Consider the following 26922-nt stretch of genomic DNA (forward strand, 5'->3'; position numbering starts at 1 on the left):
TGTTAGTATTTTAATTAAAAGATAAACTATGTAAACAATCGCGATTGTCAATTTTCTAACATCGGGTGAAAACGTTCATGCGAATTAACCGAATTAATCGTGAAAATCGCCCAGCCCTACACTATCTACATCACTATTCTCATACTTGATAATAATACAACATTTATTTAAATGAACCAAATAAATCATAAACATCACCCAGAATTGACTGAATGTTTAGATCGTTCGGTTTGGCTTTGTTAATATTTCTAAATTAGAATACAGTTAAATAATTTTAGCCCTAAGAACACTCACTAATGTTCTCACAGCTACACAACTACTGCAAAGGTAACTACAGAGGAACCTTGATTTAATGAACTAAAAGGAGGGAGCACTGGTCCATGAAAGTGATTGTCCAAAAAACAGCAAGGTTTTTTTCCAGGGGGTGCGAAAATATATGAAAACACGGCACTAAAGTATGACTTTAGTAAAGTATACTAAAGTAGGGCGAGTTTATCAGAAACTACCTTGATCTCGATCCCCTGAACCTTCACATTCATAGAACGCTATTGAACATACCATTTATACTCAGCCTCCTCGAGCTCCTTGCACTGTGGAATGGTCGTACACTTTTGGGTCTGTACCACTCCTTTATTAACTTTTTTTTTTTTCTACACTAAATTTCACTGCATTTCTTTTAGTTTGTCTTTTTTCTCACACCATATTCCTCACATATGTGAGCCACAGAAACAGTCTTCCACTTTCCTAATAGGTTCTAACATTTTAGCAATACCAATATGCAACTTCTTTCGCTTACTACTTCCCTTTTCTTTCAAAGCCATAACTAAGCACAATAACTTTTAAAAATTAAGCATGAAACACAGAAAAAGGTGAAAACAAAGTGAGCCTTCTGGCAAAACAAAGCCTATAACTCATGTAAACAGAGAGATGTCGCCGGCTTGTGGACAATTAATGAACTACTGGTCTTGGTACCGGACCGGACATTCGGTTTTCCAGATTTTGTCCATTAAATCCAAAATCTGTTAAATGTAGGTCTGTTAAATCGAGGTTAATTTGTACCAACAACAATCAAAATAGTGTTCACATAATGAATAAAAATCACTCACCCCTTCAGAATCCCATTCGAGAGCGCTTTTTCTGTGGTTGGGAGGTCCTAATTTGGGACGAAGCCCTCTGCATGACAGAGGTGGTCGAAAGCTGCGACATGGTAAGTACTGCACCACTTTCATCATCCTGCCCGTAATCCTGGGAAGCTTCTTGGGAGCTAAACAGAGAGTTAAGATATTCCTGCTGCTGCCGCCGCCGTTGCAATCTTGAGCTCACAGAGTCAGTTTCTGTTTTCTGTTCTGGCTGATTTTGCTGGCTCCTTGAGGTAGTATCCAATGTCTGATTTTTCTCAGGCGTTATTGTTTCTTTTCTAGGACTTTTTAGCAAAGATTTAATAGATTCTGTGACTTTTGGGGACTCTGTGGTGTTCCGATGCTCTGTGTTCAAGACTGTGCTGTCAGGTAAAGCATCCTGTTCGGGCGTGACTTTTTTCTTTGTACTCTGAGAGCTGACTACAGTCTCTGCGTCCGAATCTGACTCCTGACTTGCGCCCAATGAAAAATCGGAAAGATTGTCCTGGTAGCCGATGGACGAGGTGAAGCTTCCAGAAAGGGCGACTCTGTTTCGTGCACGTTCTCGCTTCTGTCTCAGGCGCTTCCTGCGTAGAGCCTCGATCCTGTCTTCTTTGTTCAGGCCAAGCTTGTCATCCCACCAGTACTTCCAGCCACCCTCCCACGAGGCACTTAGGCGCTGGCTCAGATCGTCTGGCCAGTCATCAGGGCGCACTACATCCGGGAGAGGGGTCACCTCTAGAGAAGGCAGGTATGTTGCGCCTTGAACAAGCATTTTTTTGTTTTTCAAGATATCGGTCAAGTTGTTCCTCAAGCTTTGAAATTTGTCCTGGTCAAGCTTGTCTATTTTTCGCCTATTCAAAGTTATAACCTCGCTGGTTTTGACTTGTTTGTGTTTCAGGTGTTGTTTTTTGGATGCTGTAAGGAGAGTGTCCAGCCAGTTTTTCCATCTCAACGTTAACTCCTTGCTAGCCGCTGCAGGGTTCGCTGGTCTCAGCGGACGAGAACAGTTTGTGTTGCTAGTTCCTTCTTCAGAAATTGGCAGCTGAGGTACAGGATTCACCCGGGAGGTTGGTTCTTCTGGGTCTGATGGCTGGAGGTTAGAGTCGTCATGGACGACATGCCTCAGTGTCTGGTAGAAGATGTCTCCAGCCTCTGTGAGTTGGAACACACATAGGAAGCCATTGTTCTGCAATGCTGCAAGACCTGTAAAATTACAACATCTGTTTTAAAAACTTGTTTTACTGTATATGGCTCTAATGTCATCAGTATCAGCTTTTCTAAAACAGATTTATGGAATTTAAAACATTGTTCACAAGTTTAATGGACAATTTAGTGTCTCCAATTCACCTCACTTGCATGTCTTTGGACTGTGGGAGGAAATCTGAGCTCGTAAGGAAGAGCATGCAAACTCCACACAGAAAGGACCCGGACCGCCCCACCAGGGGATCGAACCCAGGACCTTCTTGCTGTGAGGCGACAGTGCTACCCACTGAGCTGCCCCTTGAATGGATATAAGTGCCATCTTTCCTCACAGCAACCTACAATTATTCACCTATAGCCAATTATCCTTCCATAATGTCCTTCCTGTCTACTGTTACACTATTATAGTGATAGCCTATTACACCCCAGGCAGTCAGACTTTAACACCAGACAATGGGGATGTTAAACTAAAACTAAACTCAAACTAGGACACACATTTGCACCATCATATTCATTTATATTTTCATTCTTATATTCATACCTATATGTATACATCAGTTATAATCTACTGTATATTATTATTATGATCTATATATTATTATCAGTAAATTACCACTATTATACTCCTTCACCCCTATATCTGCTATTATATTGTACATATTCAATATTTATTCCTACTGTATATATACACCTATATACATAAAACAATGAATATTATTGCTCCTGTTGCATATACTTACACCTATAATGATATATTATATATATTTATTTATACCTAAAACGTTATCTTTATCGTAATTTCTATACTTATACTTATATATCTGTCAATGTTGTTTATAAGAATAGATTCACTACTGCTCATACTTTTTTGCATAATGTATATTGTATATATGCACGTTGTACAATCGCTACATTTACGGCATTTAGCAGAAGCATTTATCCAAAGCGACTTACAGTATACAGTGTAAGCAACTGAGGGTTAAGGGCCTTGCTCAAAGGCCCAACAGTGGCAACCTGGCAGTGGTGGGGTTTGAACCAGCGACCTTCTGCTTACTAGTCCAGTACCTTGCCTGCTAGGCTACAATTACCCTAGAGATGTACAGTACAACGAAATTCTTTCTTCGCATATCCCAGCTTGTTTGAAAGCCGGGGTCAGAGAGCAAGGTCAGCCATTTGGCTTAATGGCACTCACTATCTATCTATCTATCTATCTATCTATCTATCTATCTATCTATCTATCTATCTATCTATCTATCTATCTATCTATCTTATCTATCTATCTATCTATCTATCTATCTATCTATCTATTGTGCAGACACTAAACTTGACATCTTTCACTCAAGCTTTGTGGAGGGACATTCCAAGCCTTAAAATAATAAATGTGCACCGATTACAATTAGGTGCTTTCTTACTGTCAACTGCATCAACAACCCCACACTATGTAGATGTATTTTGTTAAGATTTGGGAACCAAAACTCGCTTCCAGTTTAGAACCGAATACCAAACGGCAAGCACCGGGTACAAACTAAATTTCAGTTCTGCTTATTAGGTCCTAAACACAATATACATTCATCATAAACCCAGGATACCTGTCTGCAATGACTTGGGTACATATCTGCCAGGACCTGTCTACATTACCTGGTCATGGATCAACACAACAACGTGCCCGAGCTAGCGTGAAAGACTAAAGTGTGGCTGCATTTTATAAAACAAAGGCTGCAAGTCAAATTATGCCAAACATGCATGGCATCACTGAGTCAATCTGAAAGTATGTACAGTTTGGCATCGGTGGCATCTCCAGTACAGCCACTTAACACACCCTCTGTTTTATGTGTTGAATTTGTTCATTTGGACGCAGGCAGCTACATGTTGTTAAATGAATACACTTTATGGTGATTCCAGCATTTTGCCCTGTTGCTGCTCGGATTGATTTTTCTCAGTATGACTTGTATGGTATGATGTGTGTCACACAAGTTTAATAGTTCTTAAGTTTAGTGTTTTGACTTTGTGAACGTTCAGTCAACAGTCACAATCAAACTCACTACAATAGAAATGATACCCAACCCTAATTTCATGATGACCCTTGCTACTCTCAAGGTTTTATCCTTGTAATATTACTGGACTTTGTTGTCACAGTTGCCATAATCTTGCCCATTAGGGGTTTTTGGACATGGAATCTAAAAAGTTGCATTCAGATGATGGCCAGTGTAAACAGCGCTGTAAAAACACATTAGATTTGACCGCTCGCCCTGGACTGACATGTCATCTATCTGATGTCATTAACTACTTGGTTGGTCCAGATCACCGTTCATTGTGTGAACCTACATTGTGTGAATTTAAATTAGGCATACCAGTACATTACAGTACAGTACAGTACAATACAGAACACAGTCGCTTATGGCAGCGTTTCCCAACCTTTTTTGCACCACGGACTGGTTTCATATAAGATATAATTTCACGGGCCGGCGGGGGCAGAAGGATTTAATAATATTGCTCACAAACCATGTAAAATGAGCTATTTTCACTGCAACGAGACACTGCTCCCATCTAGGGGTGACAATAACACCCGAAATAGAAGCAGTGAAAACTGCTTTTCTAGCGATCTCTAATTATTTATTATTTCTGTGTGTCCCAGTAATAAACAGCCCACGGTCCGCAGCCCGGTGGTTTGGGACCACTGGCTTATGGGATACTGGTAGCCTAGTGGGTTCATACAGAAATAGAAGGTTGTGGGTTTGAATCCCAGCTCATGTGCCTGTACTGTACATGTGTAAGTACTTAAAGGCATCTGCCCTACATTATCCTTATCAAATATCACCCACCTTTAATCCAGAAATTCAAGCTCAGTCAAAAAAGTGGCCTTGTGAGACTACAGTATGCATGCCCTAACAACATTTGATTGTGATTTTCTCTTTGGCAAATACATAAACCAACAATCATAATGACTTATCAGAATAAAGACTTGGGTAAAACTTTGCCAGCACTCAAATTTACATTTGGCAAGTAGGCTTGTGGCCGTTTCTTCTAAAATAATGCAGAGCCCACTAACAACAGAAGATGCATGCAGGAACTTGCGTCTCATACCAAGCATTGTGTCAAACAAGAAGAAAAATGAACTTTTTACCTGTAGCAGGTACTACCAGCCTCTCTTCTGCCATGTACTGTTTGTGAGGGAGCTGCCAATGCTTTAGGCTTTCGCAGGGACTACAGAGCTTCTGCACTGGGCCATCGGCTTGGCACGGCAATTCTTTACCACCTTTAACACACATACGGTCAAGCCTGTTAACCACAGTAGATGTTTTCACGCTGACTCTAAAATCTAAAAACAAAGGTCAATGATATTTATCATTCTTGTTCCTTGTCAGACATACACAGAGCATCCTGACCTGAGTACTGCAGCAGAAACGTCTCCTGTCCTTTCTGTGCTCCCAGCAGGATTTTGGAGGTGCTGCTCTGTCCAACCGGAGGTATAACGTGGGCATAACACGGAGGAGACTCCATCATGTGCTCCCACTTCAGGGCAGGCACGCGAGGCATCCGCTCATCCATGATGTACGCAGAAAACTGAAACAAAGGGAGATAGGTCTATAGGTGACAATGTTATATGGATGTAAACATTAGAAATTGCACCTAATAATTATAACTCTGCTTTTATTTTTTATATTTTATTTATGCATTTTCTCACATTTTCTCCCAATTTAGTGTAGTCAACTTGTCTTCCGCTGCTGGTTGAGGAGGGTATATTGCTGCTCACACTTCCTCTGACCTGCACGCAGCCCTTAACGGAACCCCATGCACTCTGCACAGGCACCTCTATCCGCCATTCAGGGTCCTTATACATATTCCGGTCATTCCTTCCTGCAGGCACTGCCAATTATGCCTGCTAGATGGCACCCAGTCGACCAGTGGCAACGCCGAGTTTTCGAACCGAGGAGTTCAGAATCTCGGCACTGGTGTGCTAGCGGAATATCCCACTGCACCACCTGGGCGCCGATAAGTCTGCTTTTAAACGATGAGCGTTTTGTGCTTCGTTCACAAGTGGCTGGGGGCTTATCGTCGCTTACCGCAACGTTTACACCTTTCACATAATACACATACATACATACAGTGTATCACAAAAGTGAGTACACCCCTCACATTTCTGCAGATATTTAAGTATATCTTTTCATGGGACAACACTGAAAAAATGACACTTTGACACAATGAAAAGTAGTCTGTGTGCAGCTTATATAACAGTGTAAATTTATTCTTCCCTCAAAATAACTCAATATACAGCCATTAATGTCTAAACCACCGGCAACAAAAGTGAGTACACCCCTTAGTGAAAGTTCCTGAAGTGTCAATATTTTGTGTGGCCACCATTATTTCCCAGAACTGCCTTAACTCTCCTGGGCATGGAGTTTACCAGAGCTTCACAGGTTGCCACTGGAATGCTTTTCCACTCCTCCATGACGACATCACGGAGCTGGCGGATATTCGAGACTTTGCACTCCTCCACCTTCCGCTTGAGGATGCCCCAAAGATGTTCTATTGGGTTTAGGTCTGGAGACATGCTTGGCCAGTCCATCACCTTTACCCTCAGCCTCTTCAATAAAGCAGTGGTCGTCTTAGAGGTGTGTTTGGGGTCATTATCATGCTGGAACACTGCCCTGCGACCCAGTTTCCGGAGGGAGGGGATCATGCTCTGCTTCAGTATTTCACAGTACATATTGGAGTTCATGTGTCCTTCAATGAAATGTAACTCCCCAACACCTGCTGCACTCATGCAGCCCCAGACCATGGCATTCCCACCACCATGCTTGACTGTAGGCATGACACACTTATCTTTGTACTCCTCACCTGATTGCCGCCACACATGCTTGAGACCATCTGAACCAAACAAATTAATCTTGGTCTCATCAGACCATAGGACATGGTTCCAGTAATCCATGTCCTTTGTTGACATGTCTTCAGAAAACTGTTTGCGGGCTTTCTTGTGTAGAGACTTCAGGAGAGGCTTCCTTCTGGGGTGACAGCCATGCAGACCAATTTGATGTAGTGTGCGGCGTATGGTCTGAGCACTGACAGGCTGACCCCCCACCTTTTCAATCTCTGCAGCAATGCTGACAGCACTCCTGCGCCTATCTTTCAAAGACAGCAGTTGGATGTGATGCTGAGCACGTGCACTCAGCTTCTTTGGACGACCAACGCGAGGTCTGTTCTGAGTGGACCCTGCTCTTTTAAAACGCTGGATGATCTTGGCCACTGTGCTGCAGCTCAGTTTCAGGGTGTTGGCAATCTTCTTGTAGCCTTGGCCATCTTCATGTAGCGCAACAATTCGTCTTTTAAGATCCTCAGAGAGTTCTTTGCCATGAGGTGCCATGTTGGAACTTTCAGTGACCAGTATGAGAGAGTGTGAGAGCTGTACTACTAAATTGAACACACCTGCTCCCTATGCACACCTGAGACCTAGTAACACTAACAAATCACATGACATTTTGGAGGGAAAATGACAGGCAGTGCTCAATTTGGACATTTAGGGGTGTAGTCTCTTAGGGGTGTACTCACTTTTGTTGCCGGTGGTTTAGACATTAATGGCTGTATATTGAGTTATTTTGAGGGAAGAATAAATTTACACTGTTATATAAGCTGCAAACAGACTACTTTTCATTGTGTCAAAGTGTCATTTTGTCAGTGTTGTCCCATGAAAAGATATACTTAAATATCTGCAGAAATGTGAGGGGTGTACTCACTTTTGTGATACACTGTACATACATACACACACAAACACACACACAGAGCAATACCCTGCCTGCTCAAATGGATACACATGCCTGCACGTCTGTGCACGTCTGTGCGCGCACACACACAAACACACACAAGGTCACAAAAACATAGCAGCAAAAAATCAGTGGTGTGAAGGTGAATAAATAAAGTATCTATCTATCTATTAGGGCTGGGTATCGCCACTAATTTCCTGGATCGATTCGATTCACAAGGTCCCGATTCGATTCGATTTCCGATTCGATTCAACACATTTAGGCATATTTGAGTTACATTAACAGGTTTTGTTTAAATATGTACAGATGTTCAGAGAACGAATGTGATAATTGTACAAAGAACACTCATTATTAAAAATATGTGTGTATTTTGTTTACATAAATAATTAATCCAAAACAGAAAAAAGTAACATTCATTTTTTATTATTATTTTATATGTCTGACACGCTACAACATTGTAAATGTAATGTAAACATACACCTGGCTGTTGAACAGCTTATGCCAAGTTTACACTACACGACACTCTGATTAACACCTGGTCGCTGTAATGTTCACACTACACGACTGATCGGCGATGGGGGGTTTTACACTACACCATCTATCACCAGGGGGAATCACAGGCGAGCTTCTCTGGTCTCCAGAACTACGTTTTGTCACGAAAACACACGTGAGAAGTGATGAAAGGTTTAATGATACCACGTCCAAACATGCACATCAACAAGTAGCGAGAGATCAAAGTTTGTGCGCTGATGAAATAAATGAATCTGAGTGGATTTGGCAACACGAGCAGCATGGCTTGTTCTATAGTGAGTTGAAGGTTAATAAATATTTTGTTTTGTAGAGAACGATCAGGTCAGAAATACTGTAAAACTCGCGTGTGCTGATGTATTCTGATAGAAACTATATTGCGCTCCACCACCTGTTTACAACCTCTCCCCTGTGTTTCCCCTCACTGTTTCACACATTGATTGAGAGCCGAGTTTTGATCGCAGAGAGAACACCGAGTTCCTCCGGAATCCAGCACCGACCCGTCGCTGAGCAAAAATCAGTGCAAAAAGTTGTGTAGTGGTCATAACTTGAGCTTCTTCCATGCTAAACTGATGTGCAGGTCAGATCTCGTTGCATGAAAAAACACTGGCTGGTCACGCGAAATTAAAGGGGGTAACAGATTTTCGTGTGCACCGTAAAAAGGGGCGTATTTAAAAGATCGATCTCACGTTTATATGAATCGATATCGGATCGTTCAAATAAAGTTCGATTCGAATCAAAAAATCTATTTTATAAACCCACCCCTACTATCTAATCTATCTATCTACAGGGGTTGGACAATGAAACTGAAACACCTGGTTTTAGACCACAATAATTTATTAGTATGGTGTAGGGCCTCCTTTTGCGGCCAATACAGCGTCAATTCGTCTTGGAAATGACATATACAAGTCCTGCACAGGGGTCAGAGGGATTTTAAGCCATTCTTCTTGCAGGATAGTGGCCAGGTCACTACGTGATGCTGGTGGAGGAAAACGTTTCCTGACTCGCTTCTCCAAAACATCCCAAAGTGGCTCAATAATATTTAGATCTGGTGACTGTGCAGGCCATGGGAGATGTTCAACTTCACTTTCATGTTCATCAAACCAATCTTTCACCAGTCTTGCTGTGTGTATTGGTGCATTGTCATCCTGATACACGGCACCGCCTTCAGGATACAATGTTTGAACCATTGGATGCACATGGTCCTCCAGAATGGTTCGGTAGTCCTTGGCAGTGACGCGCCCATCTAGCACAAGTATTGGGCCAAGGGAATGCCATGATATGGCAGCCCAAACCATCACTGATCCACCCCCATGCTTCACTCTGGGCATGCAACAGTCTGGGTGGTACGCTTCTTTGGGGCTTCTCCACACCGTAACTCTCCCGGATGTGGGGAAAACAGTAAAGGTGGACTCATCAGAAAACAATACATGTTTCACATTGTCCACAGCCCAAGATTTGCGCTCCTTGCACCATTGAAACCGACGCTTGGCATTGGCACGAGTGACCAAAGGTTTGGCTATAGCAGCCCGGCCGTGTATATTGACCCTGTGGAGCTCCCGACGGACAGTTCTGGTGGAAACAGGAGAGTTGAGGTGCACATTTAATTCTGCCGTGATTTGGGCAGATTTGGGTTTTATGTTTTTTGGATACAATCCGGGTTAGCACCCGAACATCCCTTTCAGACAGCTTCCTCTTGCGTCCACAGTTAATCCTGTTGGATGTGGTTTGTCCTTCTTGGTGGTATGCTGACATTACCCTGGATACCGTGGCTCTTGATACATCACAAAGACTTGCTGTCTTGGTCACAGATGCGCCAGCAAGAAGTGCACCAACAATTTGTCCTCTTTTGAACTCTGGTATGTCACCCATAATGTTGTGTGCATTGCAATATTTTGAGCAAAACTGTGCTCTTACCCTGCTAATTGAACCTTCACACTCTGCTCTTACTGGTGCAATGTGCAATTAATGAAGATTGGCCACCAGACTGGTCCAATTTAGCCATGAAACCTCCCACACTAAAATGACAGGTGTTTCAGTTTCATTGACCAACCCCTGTATGTATCTATCTATCCATCCATCCATCCATCCATCCATCCATCCATCTTATCTACCTACCTACCATCCCAGCACACAATACTGTAAATATAATTATAAAATAACTAATAATAAAAGTAAATAATCAACAGAACACTTTCTGCAGTCAGATAACTTATGCCAAGTAAGTCAAACTCTTAGGTTTAGTCTTTACCTGAGTGGTGATAAGGTGGTGGTAAGCGTGGCTTTCACCAATGTATTTGCTCAGGACCACCCTTTCTCCAGTTTTACAGTCAGCCGTCTTCCCCATCTGGAACAGCGTGTGGGAATCACCAGTCTGTAAAAATTGTGATTTTTTTTTAAAAAACATGTACATATTTTTTTTTTCACACCTTTGATAGTCAAGTCTTGAAAATTTAAATTGAGCACTGCAAAAATACAGGGCTTAAAAATTAGGAATTCTGCTGTACCATCACCGACTGGCTGGAGTACAAAGAAAAGACATCGGCAGCTTCACTTTATTTTGGAAGAGGTGCAAGCTAGCATACAGCATTCTTTGTCCAGAGGTAATTCAAGAACTGGATATACCCAAATTGGGACCAACAAGGCTGGGGGTTGTTTGGTTGAGACAGAGGTGATTGGAAAATATCGACTGGTGTTTTCTAAATAGCATCATTGGAATAGACATAATTTTCAATTCAGTGTTCACTTGCGCACTAACAGCTGTAATGTGACTGGGATTGGGATCTGAAAACAGTCCGCTATCATGATTATGCAGTTAGCACTTTAGCTGTGACTTAGCACTGTAGCTCTAGCCAACTCTAGCTAATAATGCTAATAATAACTTTACAGAATAAATGAAAAAATGCTAACTCTAACCCCCTTAATAGTTAAAAAACATGATATCTAACTTATCCGGCCTGAGGAGCATCTGCAAACCCTTTCACTACATTACTATTGAATGTTTTATAACCTGGTTGGGTCATTCTGTGTAAAAATTACTAACAATAATAATGAAGGAAGCCTAGCTGATGAGTGCATAAATTGTCTAAACAAGTGATGCTTCACACCCTGATGTCTGTAAGGTCTGCACCCGTCTGGTCAGCATAAACCATCACTCGCGGATGTGCTGTGAACTCACACCATCGCCATGACGAATTCGCATTGAAGTACAGGTTCGACTTTTCATCCCGGATCTTCTGCAGGCTAAGAAAACAAAAAATAAACATAAATAAATAAATATACACATTAAAACCCCCTCCTTGTTTCTACACTCACTGTCCATTTTATCAGCTCCACTTACCATATAGAAGCACTTTGTAGTTCTACAATTACTGACTGCAGTCTATCTGTTTTGACCCTTTTTCACCGTTCTTCAATGGTCAGGACCCCCACAGGACCACTACAGAGTAGATATTATTTGGGTGGTGGATCATTCTCAGCACTGCAGTGACACTGACATGGTGGTGGTGTGTTAGTGTGTGTTGTGCTGGTATGAGTAGATCAGACACATCAATGCTGATGGAGATTTTAAACACCTCACCGTCACTGCTGGACTGAGAATAGTCCACCAACCAAAAATATCCAGTCAACAGCGCCCTGTGGGCAGCGTCCTGTGACCACTGCTAAAGGTCTAGAAGATGACCAACTCAAATAGCAGCAATAGATGAGTGATCGTCTCTGACTTTACATCTACAAGGTGGACCAACTAGGTAGGAGTGTCTAATAGAGTGGACAGTGAGTGGACACGCTATTTAAAAACTCAAGCAGCACCGCTCAGGTGGCGCAGCGATAAAAAGACACGCGCTGCAACCAGGGCTGGATTTCGAAGGAGCGTCGTTTCGAATCCAGCTCTGCCTTCACGGTCGAGGCTGGGCGGCTATGGACAACGATTGACCTGTTGTCCGGGTGGGGGGCGGGACTTGAGACCGTAGGGGATGCTCTCTCAGGAACGGGGAGGTTGCGCCCTCTGCTGGCTGGTTGGTGGCGCCTGTATGGAGACGGGAGGGGGTGTGGCGGAGTGTGTGATCCTCCGTGCACAGTACTCTGCCATGCTACACTCGTCAAGTGTGGGTGATAAGACGGTCGATTGGCTGTGCACGTTTCGGAGGAGGCGTGGAACGGCCTCGTCAGCCCCAATCAGGAGCAGGAATCCGCACTAATTGGACGCGCTAACATTATAAAAAATAAATAATAATAAAAAATAAAATAAAAAATAAATAAATAAAAAAAACTCAAGCAGCGCTGCTGTGTCTGATCCACTCATACCAACACAACACACACTAACACACCACCACCATGTCAGTGTCACTGCAGTGCTGAGAATGATCCACCACCTAAATAATACCTGCTCTGTGGTGGTCCCGGCCATTGAAGAACAGGGTGAAAGCAGGCTAAAAAGGTATGCAGAAAAATAGATGGACTACAGTCAGTAATTGTAGGACTACAAAGTGCTTCTATATGGTAAGTGGAGCTGACAAAATACAGTGAGTGTAGAAACCAGGAGGTGGTTTTAATGTTATGGCTGATTGGTGTATATGTATATACAGTGGGGAAAATAAGTATTTGATCCCCTTACAAAGACTTGAACAGTCTATAATTTTTATGGAAGGTTTATTTTAACAGAGAGAGACAGAATATCAACAAAAAATCCAGAAAAAAAAACATGTATTTGATCCCCTACCAACCAGCAAGAATTCTGACCCCACCAGACCGGTTATGTGCCCATGAGGCACACAAATTAGTCCTGTCCCTGTATAAAAACTCCTGTCACAGAATCAGTTTCTTCTGTTCAAATCTCTCGACCACCATGGGCAAGACCAAAGAGCTATCAAAGGACGTCAGGGACAAGATTGTAGACCTGCACAAGGCTGGAATGGGCTACAAGACCATCAGCAAGAAGCTTGGTGAGAAAGAGACCACTGTTGGTGCGATAATTCGAAAATGGAAGAAATACAAGATCACAGTCAATCACCCTCGCTCTGGAGCTCCATGCAAGATCTCACCTGGTGGGGTAAGAATGATTCTGAGAAAGGTGAGGTCAGCCCAGAATTACACTAGAGGAGCTTGTCAATGATCTCAAGGGAGCTGGGAGCACAGTCACCAAGAAAACCATTAATAATAATAATAATAATAAAACATTCAACTTATATAGCGCCTTTCATAATACCCAAGGACGCTTCACATAGTAGTTACAGTCAAGAACAACAATCAAATAAAAACACGAGAATGAAAGTGTTGAGTAAACAAAAACGTTTTAAGAAGAGATTTAAACTCAGAGAGAGAGGAAGAGAGACGAAGAGGGAGAGGAAGAGAGTTCCACAGTGTCGGGGCAGCAACACTAAATGATCTACCACCCATGGTGGTCAACCTAAACCTGGGTATAACAAGGAGACCAGCATCAAACGATCTTAGCCTGCGGGAAGGGACACAGCGATGTAAAAGATCAGCCAGATACAAGGGAGCCAGACCATGAAGTGCCTTGAAAGCGAGCACTAAAATTTTATATTGGATACGTTTTTTGACAGGGAGCCAGTGGAGTTGTTCAAGTACCGGGGTGATATGTTCATGTTTTTTTGACCGGGTCAGTACTTGGGCAGCAGCATTCTGAGCAATCTGCAAGGGTCGGAGGGATTTTGAAGGGAGTCCATAAAGGAGAGAATTGCAATAGTCAAGTTTTGAAGTGACAAAGGCATGTACCAGGGTCTCAGCAGCTTTAAACGAAAGGAACGGACGCAAACGGGTGACCTTTCGAAGCTGGAAGAAGGCAGACTTTGCCAATGAATTGATATGTGGCTCCAATGACAGGGGAGGGTCGAGCAGCACCCCGAGATTACGTGCCTTAGCCGAAGACTGAACAGAGATACCAGCAATAGCGAGGGATGTGTTAGTGAGAGAAGAGGCAGCCAATTTGGAGCCAATAATGAGATACTCCGTCTTATGGGCATTCAATAGTTGAAAGTTTGCACACAGCCATGAGTTGAGATCACAGATGCACTCGGTGAGGGATGGGGGTGGAAAAGGATCAGATGGTATAAGGTTTAGATAAACCTGGGTGCCGTCAGCGTAGCAGTGAAAATTTAGCCCATGGTGACGGAAAATTTCACCAAGGGGCAGGATGTAAATAAGAAACAGCAACGGTCCCAATACTGAGCCCTGGGGGACACCCTGCTTAACAGGAGCAACATCAGATGTGTGTTTACCTATGCCAACGAAGTGATGCCTATCAGATAGATAAGATTTAAACCAAGTCAAAACTATGCCGGAAAAACCAATGTCAGAGAGCCGGGTTATGAGAATTTCATGGTTAACCGTGTCAAAAGCAGCAGTAAGATCAAGAAGTAAAAGGATAGGAGCAAAACCTTTATCAGAGGAAAGAAGAAGGTCGTTGAGTACACACAAAAGTGCAGTCTCTGTGCTATGACGGGCACGAAAACCAGATTGAAAGGTGTCAAAAAGATTGTTAGAATTCATGTAGTCTAGTAGCTGGGATGCCACGACACGTTCCAGAATTTTTGCAATAAATGGGAGATTAGATATTGGTCTGTAGTTACTTAATATGGAGCTATCTAAATCAGGTTTTTTAATTATGGGAGTAACAACAGAAGTTTTCAGAGCTACCGGAACATGACCGGATTCGAGAGAAAGGTTGACGAGGTGACAAATAGAGGGCAACAAAGAAGAAATAACTTGCTTGAGAAGAACTGTAGGAGCAGGATCAAGGAGTGAGGTAGTGGTCTTGGAACCTGTTATAATTCTAGTGACGCAGACAGGATTGACAGATGCAAAAGACGAGAAAGTGTGCAGGGAAGAGGAAGTACCGAAAGAGATTGGAGATGAGAGCAGTGATTTACATGTCTGATCATTCAGTATATCCTGGTAGATGTTTGAAACTTTGTCCTTGAAAAAGTTAAGAAATGCATTACATAAATCCGATGATGGAGCTAGGGAGTCTGAGGGGGGACGTAAAAGTTTATTCACAGTAGTAAAGAGTCGCTTGGGATCCAGGCCTGCCTTTGTAATTGTAGAAGTGTAGTAGGTGGTGCGAGCATTGTTTAAAGCCTCTTTATATTTGACCAGATGATCCAGATAAGCTTCATGGTGTACGTATAAGCCTGTTTTCCTATATAGACGTTCAAGACGCCTACCAGCTGTTTTTAAACCACGAAGTTCTGCAGTAAACCAGGGTGAGGAATGCGAGGAGGGCACAGACCGAGTTATAACTGGAGCAAGGGTGTTAAGGGTATCGGCCATAGACTGATTGCAAACAGAGATGGCCTCATCAATGTCGCATAGTGAGGCAATAAGAGGTAAACTGGAAGATTCCAGGACAGAGGAGAAAGCTAACGGATCAACAGAGGAGATATTACGATAAGAGAGAAGGGTCTTAGAGGGGGGGTTAGCAATGTGTAGTGAAATACATGATGTAATAAACAGATGATCGGATATGCCAATATCATGACCTGATACATTAGTGATAGTTCCGGCTGAGGAGCAATTCAAGTCCAAAATGTGACCATGTTTATGAGTTGAAAAATCCACATGTTGATACAAGTCAAAGCAGTTTAAGAGTGACAAAAAACCAGTCGAACCAGGAGATACAGAGTCAATATGAATATTAAAGTCACCAAGGACGACCAATGACTTTGACAGAGAACTGAGAGTGGTTAGGACCTCACCAAGTTCAAGTAAGAAATCGGAGATGGAACTGCTAGGAGGACGGTAAACTAACAACACAACAGTTGGACAAGGGCCCATGATCCTGAGAGCCATGTACTCAAAGTGAGCAGTTTCCTGCATCTTACACATAGATATTTTTAATTTACTGCTAAAAAAAGACGGCTAGACCCCCACCACGACCACTCAGCCTAAGTGCACAGAGATATTTAAAGCCAGGTGGGTTGGCCGCATTTAGATGAAAGAAATCGCCTTGTGATTGCCAGGTTTCAGTCAGGAAGAGCAGGTCCAGGTGATGATGTCCGATGAGGTCGTTAAGGAGGACGGCTTTATCAGACATGGAGCGGCAGTTGAACAGGGCCAGGATTAGCTGACGACATTGAGCAGATGAGGTCTGAACAAAAGTGGGCAAGACCTTGGATCGTGGGACCTCACTTAAAACACTAAAGTCCACTCCTCGCTGAAACATCGATGGGTAGCTCCTAGGCCCAGGGACCAAGCCGTAAATCACAGGAATACCCGAGACAGATGACGAATGCACAAAGTGTTGATGTCTGTTGCCACGGTGGATGTAGTATCTAAGTCCATTAGTAACACACTTCGCCGTAATGGATTGAGATCCTGCAGTGCCCGCGAAGTCCCTTTGCTCAAGAAGGCTCATGTACAGGCCTGTCTGAAGTTTGCCAATGAACACCTGAATGATTCAGAGAAAGCTTGGGAGAATGTGATATGGTCAGATGAGACCAAAATTTAGCTCTTTGGCATCAACTCCACTCACCGTGTTTGGAGGCAGAGAAATGCCCAGTGGGGATGGTGTTCTTTGGGTCATATCCAGCATTTCTCTGCTCCCAGCTCCCTTGAGATCATTGACAAGCTTCTACCGTGTAATTCTGGGCTGACCTCACCTTTCTCAGAATCATTCTTACCCCACCAGGTGAGATCTTGCATGGAGCTCCAGAGCGAGGGCGATTGACTGTGATCTTGTATTTCTTCCATTTTCGAATTATCAGCAGTGGTCAACAGTGGTCTCTTTCTCACCAAGCTTCTTGCTGATGGTCTTGTAGCCCATTCCAGCCTTGTGCAGGTCTACAATCTTGTCCCTGACGTCCTTTGATAGCTCTTTGGTCTTGCACATGGTGGTCGAGAGATTTCAACGGAAGAAACTGATCTGATCTGTGGGGGTCAGAATTCTTGCTGGTTGGTAGGGGATCAAATACTTATTTCCCTTAATTAAATACAAATTAATTTATAACTTTTATTTAATGTTTTTTTTCTGTTAAAATAAACCTTCCATAAAAATTCAACTGTTCAAGTCTTTGTAAGGGGGTAAAACTTACAAAATCAGCAGGGGATCAAATACTTATTTTCACCACTGTATGTATATCACAATATGTTTTATTTTTTTGTATGACTGTGACTTTTTATATGCATGTGGCAAGATAGAGGGCCTCTGATTCTACCAAAAATGGCGTAAATAAAATGTAAGTCGTCATGAACCGCAAGTCTTGGTCTCGGCTGAGACAGTCAAGAACTTGTGTGTGTGTGTGTGTGTGTGTGTGTGTGTGTGTGTGTGTGTGTGTGTGTGTGTGATGCAACATCTTAAAAACTGTTACAGCACGCAAGCACACAACATTCTCTGAAAGCACACGCAGTCCAAAAACATAACTGATTAAGTACAGCACTTTCTAGAACAGAACAAAAACATATACTTACCCCTTTCCCACAGTCCACAGATATGCTGCTCCACTCTCACTGGCTACGACAAGCTCCCTTGAAAGATGAGGACTACAGATAAAAGGAAAAAATAAGGCAATATGGGGCAAATATTAACAGAATGTTGAGTGTATGGATGTTGATTACCCACATACAATGTAAATAATGTAAAAGTGTCTTTTGTTCTTTTTATAATTATTTGGAAGACACAATCACACTTATGACCAGGGTTTAATACCGTGCTCAAGATTCCAACCAATAATTCTTAGTGGTTTCCTGGCATTTATAAATACCAATATTAGTGATAACTGGAACACATCTCTTTATGTACATTCTAATCTTGCCACAGTAATGTGCCTTTTCTAAAACAGAACAATAAATAATTACACCCAATTGGAGAATCATAGGACATCTAAACCTTTAAACGCACACTGAACTGTACATCAGGACACTTTATTCATTACCCACAGATTTCTAAAGCCCTGCAGTCATGACACTGATTCAGTTCTTGAATATCTCTTCTTGCTGACAGTTTCAAACTAGACTTCAGTCTTTTTAATACTATGATCAGTGATGAAACTGAAAGTAAGCAGGTTATAACCCAGCTTTTCAAACTTTTATATATTTTCATGCATTTTCTCCCCAATTTTCCTCCCGATTAAGCACAGTCAATTTTGTCTTCCGCTGCTGAGGGATACCAGACTGCATCCGAATAGAGCACGTCGCTGTACACGCCTCTTCTGACACGTGCACAGCCCTCCTCTTCTCGCCTGTGTCTCTTCCACCAATCAGGGTGCTTAAACAGCGTATAAAGACCCACCCACCCACACATAGTCCGCCCCCCATCCTGAAGATACGGTGGCCAATTAGTATCTGCTGCAGGCACTGCCAATTATGCCCGCCAGATGGTGCTCAGCCGACCGCAGGCAACGCCGAGTTTTGAACCTAGGAGTTCAGAATCTATGCGCTGGTGTGCTAGCGGAATATCCTGCTGCGCCACCTGGGCACGCTTTTCAAACTTTATGCCACTTAGCTTTTACAGACCTACATTAGTACCTGGCTTCCCTTGAAAAATGGCAAAAATAGCATTTGTTTCACAGCAAGTTATCACAGAAGAAGCAATTCTGCTTTTTCTATGTTTGTGCTGTTATTGGTACGTTATATTTCAGGCATTAAAATGCTCAGATCGTATTTTCATATATATATTAATGGTCATTGCATCTTCGCTTTATGCCATTTCAGCTTAAGAAAGGTTTCATAGGAATGCTCTTTGAGTAGCCAGGAATATTTGTATTTACATGGTAAAAAAGCCTACTTGACAAGGTTCTCTTGATATTGTCTGTATTTGCAGAAAAGCCTGAAGCATCCACCAACGGAAATAAGAAACAATTTGGTCCAGAACATGTTGGGGATATAGGGTGTTACTTTCTGAAGATTTTACTGAATTACACTTCGAGTAATAATATTTTGTGAACATGAAGCTTTAAAACAATTCCAAATTACAGAAAATTCTTCACAATTGTTTGTTTATTAGGATTTTAACTTCATGTTTTACACTTTGGTTACATTCATGACAGAAACAGTAGTTACTCATTACACAAGTTTCATTAGTTCACATGATTACAGTAATCCCTCACTATATCGCGCTTTGACTTTCGCGGCTTCACTCTATCGCGAATTTTATATGCAAGCATATCTAAATATATATCGCGGATTTTTCGCTGGTTTGCGGATTTCTGCGGACAAGGAGTCTTTTTATTTCTGATTTGTTTATTTATTTGGTTTTTCTAACGCCTTGTTTACTCTGTTGAGTTATTTCAAGGCAGGACCGGTTATTCGGGGCAGTAATTTATTGCATTTATAAAAAGGTCCTCAAGTTTGTATTTGTAAGAAAGTTTATGATCATGTTTGCATTGTTTATGGTAAAGATATTGCTTATAGAGTCAGTTGTTTTCAGTCTCTCTCTCTGTTATATTTAACACATTCTATGAAAATGTGTTTAACAGTAATGATAGCTTGACATATGTTGCATACAGGGGGCTCCTCTCTTCTTATCAAATATGAATGTGTGAGTTGGGTGTGTCCGATGCGGCATCTTGTGTATAAGGTTTGTGCTGTCCGTTTTTCCAGAAATGTTGTTTGATGAGTCATTATATCAGGACAGATTTCATGCAGTTTATTACTGGTTTGTGAGTTCCATTCTGATTGCCACTGGTTTAGTATGTATACTGTTATTAGAGTGAAGAGGTCGGAGGGTGGGAGTTTGAGGTCTGTTATCTGTTCGCTTGTGTTCCTTCTTGCTAATTGGTCCACTTTTTCATTTTCTGTAATGCCGCAGTGACCAGGGATCCAGCAGTATTTTATTTCAAAGTTGTGCTCTGTTAGTTTATGAGTTTTTTCCAGAATGTTTATGATGGTTGGATGGAGTAGGGTACGTAATTCCAGAACTTGCAGACAGGATTTAGTGTCAGTGAATATCAGTGCTTTGTTTGTTTTAGTACTTTCTACATATTCTAAAGCCATTAGGAGGGCATAAGCTTCAGCTGTAAAGGAAAAGCTGTTCTGTGGGAGATTTACTTTATTGGAGTAGCTACCAGCTACAACTGCAGCTGATACTTGATTCTCTGTTTTCGATCCATCCGTATAAATAGCTTGGTGCATTGGAAACTTCAGCCTAATCATAATGAATTCTTGTTGATATGTAACTGGATGGGTGTCTCTTTTCTTGTTATATGCAAAATCAAATATAATATCAGGTCTTCGTATTATCCCGGGTGGGGTGGAGCAAAGGCATGCCTGCCCTGGGCTATGCTGTTCAGTTCCAGATTTATTGCGCTTAGATAAGATTCTGATCCGGGAGCTGAAGGGTGGGATACTATTTGGTTTGCTGTCGTATATTGTAGGGTATGGTGGATTAAAAGTCTGGGTATAGTTAGGGTTGTTCGGGTTGCTTTTTAGTTTAATTGAGTATTTGAGGGCTAGTTTCAGGCGTCTGTACTCAAGAGATGGTTCACGTGCCTCTACACGTAAGCTTTGTACCGGCGAGGTTCGGTAAGCACCTAACGCCAGTCTAATACCCTGGTGGTGTATTGAATTTAGGGATTTTAAATAAGATTTCCTGGCTGATCCATAGACAGCGCATCCATAGTCCAGTTTTGTTCTGATGAGTGTTCTGTAGATATGAATGAGTGATGAGAATTTAGCCCCCCACTCAGTACTTGCCAGTATCTTTATTATGTTTAATTTTTTTGAACATTCCTTTTTTAGCTGGGTGATATGAGGTATGAAGGAGAGCTTAGTGTCTAGTGTTAGTCCCAGCAACTTAGTCGACTGTACTATTTTAATAGGGTTTCCGTTGAGATGGATTTCTGGATCCAGGTCTAATGCTCATTTTTGACAAAAATGCATGCATGTTGTTTTGTTATTAGAAAACTTAAATCCATTGAAGATTGACCATTTATGGATTCTGTTGATAGTTAGATGTCGTTGTCTTTCGACGTTATAAGTTTTCCTTTGTATTCAATGCATAAATCATTAACATACAAGCTACAGAAAACGTTTGGAGGAATCTCTTTTGTTATGTTATGTTTATTTTAAGATTAAAGAAGGTGACCGAGAGGATGCATTCTTGTGGAACACCCATTTCCTGGAGGTGATCACTTGATTGAGACAGTTGTTAATTCTCACTTTGAAACGTCTGTCTGTTAGGAAGTCAGATATGAAGTTCGGTAGCCGGCCTCTGAGCCCAGCTTGGTCTCTTAGAATGCCATATCTCCAGGTGGTATCATATGCCTTTTCTAGGTCAAAAAAGATGACTACCGCGTGCTCCTTCCTGAAAAAGGCATCTCTGATAAAGGTCTCTAATTTGATCAGATTATCTACTGTGCTTCTTTCTTTACGGAAACCACTTTGGGCTTCATTGAGAACATTACTGGTTTCCAGTTGCCATACCAGGCGGTTGTTAATCATTCTCTCCATTGTTTTACTGATACAGCTGGTTAGTGCTATTGGTCTGTAGTTATCAGGGGATTTATGGTACTTTCCTGGTTTTGGAAAAGGGATGATTGTGGCCTCTTTCCACATAGATGGGACTTTCCCTTTGTGCCATATCATGTTTATTATTTTGAGAAGTAGAGTCATTGAAGATGATGGCAAATTCTTTAGCATTGTATAATGTATTTTTATTTCTGATACATGCTTCCTCAGTTGGTTTGCCCAGTTGATTTCAAACACGGGACGCTATTGGCGGATGGCTGGGTGCTGATTGGCTCAGCGAAGGAGAGAAGCATTAGATTCCACTTTATGCTGTATAACTGTGTGTGAAATTTTTATGAGTGTGGGAGGGTTTATAAGGGCTTAAAATATATTAAAATAACCTTATAAACACATTGTTTTTACTTTGTGGATTTTCACCTTTCCGTTCTGGAACGCAACCCCCGCGATCGAGGAGAGATTACTGTATATCGAACACAGTCATGGACAATTTTGTATCCCCAATTCACCTACTTGCAAGTCTTTGGACTGTGGGAGGAAAAAAAAAACTCCACACAGAAAGGACCCGGACCACCCCACCTGGGGATCGAACCCAGGACCTTCTTGCTGTGAGGCGACAGTGCTACCAAATCTTCGCAATTTACTGCAAATCAATAAATTTATGGTAAGAGCAGCAGCATAAATTTTTTGTCTTTTGTCTCTTATCACCCTGTGTTCACACCGGAAGCGTCATCATAGCCTGTGAACATCGGATTGTCAATGCTCAATTCCTACTGATAACTGCCACATGGCCTTGATCTAATTTGCACAATTTACTTTTTGATATTTGATGTTTTGGCCACAGCTTTATCTCCGTCTGTCTGTCTGTGAGCAAGAGTGGTATAATTGTATAAATGAGCTTTAAAGGTCATATTTGTGACATTATCCTTTTAAAACCTGTATTTTCACTACCAATTCCAAATGCACATACCTGGCCAAAGCTATGATGAATATTTAATTCAGGTAAATGTGAAACAGTCTATTCTATAAAAGAAACACACACCTGACGGTAAGGCACGTTGCACGCTCTTTTAACTGCACCACCTCCACAGGTCGAGGACGTTGTCCATCTCTTATTATAAACGCTGCACAGAAATAATCTGAACGCACCCCTACGTTCGCTACACACACGCACACACAAACACAGTACAATCTGTTCAAACAAAAACACATTTAAGCCAACAGATACGGCTATCAGAAAACTCTTTAAAGTTTATCATACTGTTTCTATCATTATTTTTATAAACAGCTTACCTTCTTCATCTGCACGAGCCACACTGACCTGTCGGACTGCTCCATTCAGGGTATACGTCACAGGCTTGCTGGCAATGTTAACATGTGGAACCTTTCCTTCACTGTACTCCATAACCACATGGTGAAAATCCACAGAACTAGTTAAGCATTGTGCAAATAACAGGTTCTGATTAGCAGTCTATGTCTCTTACACACTTAAAATCAGTAATTAGTTCCTAAACCATTGTGTGTATAATTTTAGCTATTTATGACTGACCAACCAAATGACTAGCTAACAATGCAACAGGTAAACAATGTTTTTGACTGATAATTCAAAACAAAGCACCATTTAAGAATGCCATTAAAGAATGCAAGTTTGTAGATTGAGGTCTATTATAGTCACTGAGGTAAACAAACCTACAGTACCTGAATATTTTTCATTGTTAATAGCTTTCCGGTCCGTGTACCTTTGGTAATTCGTTTTTCACTTTAAATCCCAAAGTTGAAAAACAAGAAAACGGGTCATTTTTTGTTTTTCGTTTCAAAAACCAATACTGAAAAACGGGAAAACGGGGCGTTATTCGTGTTTCGTTTTAAGATCAAAAATCAAATAACAAATAAGCAGAAATTGAAAAACGGGTCGTATTTTAATTTTCCAAAATCAACATTTTTCATCAGTTCAATCAGAAATAAAAGAGCGAGCGCGTGCACGTGCTGAGGTGCGTGTACACGCTTCATATAAAGTGTAAATCAGGTACAAGTGCTGAGAAGACGGAGCAAAAAGTTATAATAACGTTACACCGCGTCCCCTGTTCTATTACCGTAATACAGGCTTATTTGTTATTTGATTTTCGTACATGTCACGGTGAAGCTATTACAACATCTAATGCTTCTTTTTAATCAGTGTTCTGCCTATTATTTACCACATAACTTTTTGAAATATATTTGATTGTTGTTGCTCCTTGTTTACTGAGTTAGTTCGTGCAATTTTATAAATTTTTGGATGTTTATTGGCCGAGAACAAGAAATATTGAATCGCCTCGGTTAAGGATTCGAATCTTCGTACTGAATCAGGAATCACGAGTCCGAGATCTGAATGAACCCGGATCCTATAGGTCCTCTGATTGGCACTGGCTCTGAGTGCACGGAAGATAAGTGATATCTGGATGCATTTTCATGCAGTAAATCAATCGCAATCAAGATGGCAGTACAAGTGACTCAAGTGAACCGAATCACATTACTGAGTGACTCAGACTAACCCGAGTCCATAAAATGAACCGAATTTACCACCACTATGTGACATGAACGATTAGTTCTGCCTGTATTAAAGAACTGAGTCCTATACGGTAATAATAATAATAACGTAAAAAATAATGTAGCATTCTTTTTCTTAGAATAGCCCCCTATTTTTTTTTAGGATAAATAGTTCTTGTGTGAATAACAAAGGCAGGAAAAAGTACAGCAGACACAAAAGTCAGAACAGGGGACGCGGTGTAACGTTATTGTAACTTTTTGCTCCGTCTTCTCAGCACTTGTACCTGATTTACACTTTATATGAAGCGTGTACCTCAGCACGTGCACGCGCTCGCTCTTTTATTTCTGGTTGAACTGATAAAAAATGTTGATTTTGGAAAATTAAAATACGACCCGTTTTTCAATTTCTGCTTATTTGTTATTTGATTTTTGATCTTAAAACGAAACACGAATAACGCCCCGTTTTCCCGTTTTTCAGTATTGGTTTTTGAAACGAAAAACAAAAAACGACCCGTTTTCTTGTTTTTCAACTTTGGGATTTAAAGTGAAAAACGAATTACCAAAGGTACACGGACCCTTTCCGTTAAATAAAACAATATATGGACTTAAAATGATAAAAACCCAGTTTTAGTTAGATGAACAGCTTTTATTTATTTTTTATATTAGCATAATTTATGAAATATACCACTCATTAAGCACGGACGACGCCGATTAGCAGCTTTACCAATTACAACGTTACTGTCTGGCGCCATCTTTGAGTAAAGCAATGACATTGCATTTAATTTAAAACGTTTTTAAAAGATTTTCCAGCCAATTTCAAGCTGATAACCAAAAATATATATATATATTTTTTTTTAAATGCATAATTATTCAATTACTGTATAATATTTGTGTTGTTTAAGATTTATATGTATAATACAAATTTTCCTGTTTAGGTTAGAACTGCAACACTTCTTATCTTAATCTTATCTTAATTACAGCCATGCCTTTGTTTGAAATTATATTCGGTCATGCAAAATTATTCAACTTTAGGCAGTTTTTTTTCCATTAAGCTGTAAACGGGCTGATAAATGACCCCATATGACCTATAAGCCTAAGTTGTACTGCTATTATCTTTCATACAATTCTTGCCATGATGACAACAAAAATAAACAAAGACAGACAGGGAGAGACATTAAAGGATACTAATAGAGCCTGATGAATAAGTTGTGGGAGAAATCAGACAGCCTTCTTTCTGATTGTCCCCAAATGGAATGTAACCAAGTGCACCTCCAGTAGCAGCAGGTTGGAAGTGTTCCAGTGTCCTCCGATGTACTAGCTCCTCATGTAAAAGCTCAGCCAGAAGAGATGAGGGAATATCGGGCATGACATCAGCCAGAAGGCGATGGTAGCGATTTGCACGTTTTGAAAAATTTTCACGCTCACATCTGCAGGTGGAAAGAAGCATATACAAATAAGGCCAAGGGTATAAACAGAGGATTCAGAGTTGTTAGACCCCTTACTTTTGTCTTGTGGATTTAATTTTGAATGTGTAAAATTGCTTTTTTATCCATCAATCTATACTTAATCGCCCATTATGACAGTCATTTGAGTTTTTGAAAAAAGTCATATAAGAAAAAAAGAAAGAAATGTTATTTAAATTTAACAGATTTAGCAAAACAAACTACAGGCTAAGAATTGAGGAACGAATGGAGATCCGCTTATCTGTGGACTCTACTTTGTCACAAATGTACGTTTACCTACCACACACGATCAATTCTCTTTAGGGCAGCAATAATCAGAAACAAATTTTATAATGGATTAGTCGATCTTTTTATTTCACACTTAAACGGCTAAGTATGTAACTGTATCCCATTTCATTTAGATGATGGCGTACAGTATGTGCTGACAGTGTGTGACGGTGTAAATATTTCATGTATACTATATATGTAACTACAGTATATACAGTGTATCACAAAAGTGAGTACACCCCTCACATTTCTGCAGATATTTAAGTATATCTTTTCATGGGACAACACTGACAAAATGACACTTTGACACAATGAAAAGTAGTCTGTGTGCAGCTTATATAACAGTGTAAATTTATTCTTCCCTCAAAATAACTCAATATACAGCCATTAATGTCTAATCCACCGGCAACAAAAGTGAGTACACCCCTAAGAGACTACACCCCTAAATGTCCAAATTGAGCACTGCTTGTCATTTTCCCTCCAAAATGTCATGTGATTTGTTAGTGTTACTAGGTCTCAGGTGTGCATAGGGAGCAGGTGTGTAGTACAGCTCTCACACTCTCTCATACTGGTCACTGAAAGTTCCAACATGGCACCTCATGGCAAAGAACTCTCTGAGGATCTTAAAAGACGAATTGT

General features: G+C 41.1%; 1 protein-coding gene across 1 annotated transcript in view; it reads right to left on the reverse strand.

Moving 5' to 3' along the window:
* The window catches only part of taf1c (TATA-box binding protein associated factor, RNA polymerase I subunit C), a 48089-nt gene that overhangs the window by 15240 nt on the left and 5927 nt on the right, over positions 1-26922 (reverse strand). Inside the window, 9 exon segments of the mRNA XM_063012113.1 lie at positions 1107-2324; positions 5446-5577; positions 5708-5885; positions 10860-10982; positions 11716-11851; positions 18035-18106; positions 23070-23187; positions 23321-23457; positions 25717-25980. Coding sequence (XP_062868183.1) covers positions 1111-2324; positions 5446-5577; positions 5708-5885; positions 10860-10982; positions 11716-11851; positions 18035-18106; positions 23070-23187; positions 23321-23457; positions 25717-25980 — 2374 coding nt within the window. The 3' untranslated portion in view covers positions 1107-1110.

Source organism: Trichomycterus rosablanca, chromosome 16 (assembly GCF_030014385.1).
Source record: "Trichomycterus rosablanca isolate fTriRos1 chromosome 16, fTriRos1.hap1, whole genome shotgun sequence".
NCBI classification, from domain to species: Eukaryota; Metazoa; Chordata; class Actinopteri; order Siluriformes; family Trichomycteridae; genus Trichomycterus; species Trichomycterus rosablanca.